Below are 1711 nucleotides of genomic sequence, written 5' to 3' on the forward strand. Positions count from 1 at the left end.
TCAATCTGCTTCTCCTATGAGAACAGCCTCCACTAGTGCATGCAGTGTCTCATATTAACGTTGTCTCTCCATTCAGGCATTTCTGCTGCGACCATCGGAACACACAGAAAGTCCTGGGAACACACAGAACGTCAGGGGAGCATACAGTAAATGCAGGAGACACCCTTATGCCTCAGAGTTGGACACTTTTTCCCCATGCCATGTCAGATTCTAACACAACCGACTTCACCAACCCCTCAACCTTCATCCTACTTGGCATTCCTGGCCTAGAGGCAGCCCATATCTGGATCTCCATTCCCTTCTGTGCTATGTACGCCATAGCTGTGTTAGGGAACTTCACCATCCTGTTCATCGTGAAGAGGGAGTCGAGCCTCCACGGACCCATGTTCTATTTCCTCTGCATGCTGGCCGTCACCGACCTGGTCATGTCCACATCCACCGTACCGAAAATGCTGAGCATCTTCTGGTTCAATTCCAGGGAGATCAGTTTCAGTGCCTGCCTCACCCAGATGTACTTAGTTCACTCCTCCTCAGTGATGGAGTCTGGAATCCTTGTGGCCATGGCTTTTGATCGCTATGTGGCCATCTGCAATCCTCTGAGATATTCCACCACCCTGACAAACTCTGTTGTGGCCAAGATAGGCCTGGCCGTGGTGCTGCGCAGTGGCATACTCGCATTACCCTATCCCTTCCTGGAGAGGAAATGGCCATATTGCAGAACCAACATCATCCCCCACTTCTATTGTTCGCATATAGCTGTGGTGAAGCTGGCCTGCGCTGACATCCACATCAGTAGTTACTATGGCCTATTTCATCTTCTCTCTGTGATCGGAATGGATGTGTTTTTTATCGCCGTGTCCTATACTCTGATTCTCCGGGCCATCTTCCACCTCCCCACAAAGGATGCCCGGCTCAAAACTTTTGGGACCTGCATCTCTCATCTTTGTGCCATCTCAGCTTTGTACATCCCAGACATTTTCTCCTCTCTCATTCAGCGTTTTGGCAACAATGTTCCAAGGCATTTCCTCATTCTCATTACCAGTGTGTACCAGCTGGTTCCCCCCATGCTACACCCCATCATTTATGGGGTGAGGACCAAACAGATCCGGGGCAGGCTGCTCCAGCTCCTTACTCATAAAGGAACCTAAATATTTTCTCCTTGTCCTCTGGCTTTCAGATTGAGCTCTGTGCAGAGCTGGCTGGTCCATAGTGCTGGGGCCTCTTCCCTCAATGTCTTTGTTATGGAGCGTTGGGGGAGACAAGACCCTGCACCCCCGGCATCCTGCGATTCACCATGACTCTCAGCCAGCCAGTGAAACAGAAGGTTTATTTAGACGACAAGAACATGGTCTAAAACAGAGCTTGTAGGTACAGAGAATGGGACCCCTCTGCCAGGTCCATTTTGGGGTGCAGTGAGCCAGACGGACACCCATGTCTGTGCCCACTCCACGTCCCCAGCCAGCTCCAAACTGACTTCCCCTCCAGTCCCTCCTCCTTTCCTTTGTCCCTTTCTGGGACAGGAGGTCACCCGATTCCTTTGTTCTCCAACACCTTTAGCTATCACCTTGCGGGGGGGAAGGGCCCCGACCATTAGTTGCCAGGAGAGAGAATGTCAGCCATTTATGCATATTGGTCTTTATCCCACCACCTAGAGACTTAAGAAATGCATAGGGGAAACTGAGGCACCACTACAATATTCAGAGGAAACATT

The 1711-nt window shown here is 50.7% G+C and overlaps 1 protein-coding gene across 1 annotated transcript; it reads left to right on the plus strand.

The window, feature by feature from the left end:
- The first annotated feature begins 200 nt into the window (after nt 1-200).
- Nucleotides 201-1148, plus strand: LOC113405246 (olfactory receptor 52E2-like). Its single transcript, XM_026646267.1, has one exon. It carries the CDS (start codon nt 201-203, stop codon nt 1146-1148), a length of 948 nt encoding a protein of 315 aa, XP_026502052.1.
- The last annotated feature ends 563 nt before the right edge of the window (nt 1149-1711 follow it).

This window comes from Terrapene carolina, unplaced genomic scaffold (genome assembly GCF_002925995.2).
Source record: "Terrapene carolina triunguis isolate 2854851 unplaced genomic scaffold, T_m_triunguis-2.0 Scaffold34674, whole genome shotgun sequence".
Classification (NCBI taxonomy): domain Eukaryota; kingdom Metazoa; phylum Chordata; order Testudines; family Emydidae; genus Terrapene; species Terrapene triunguis.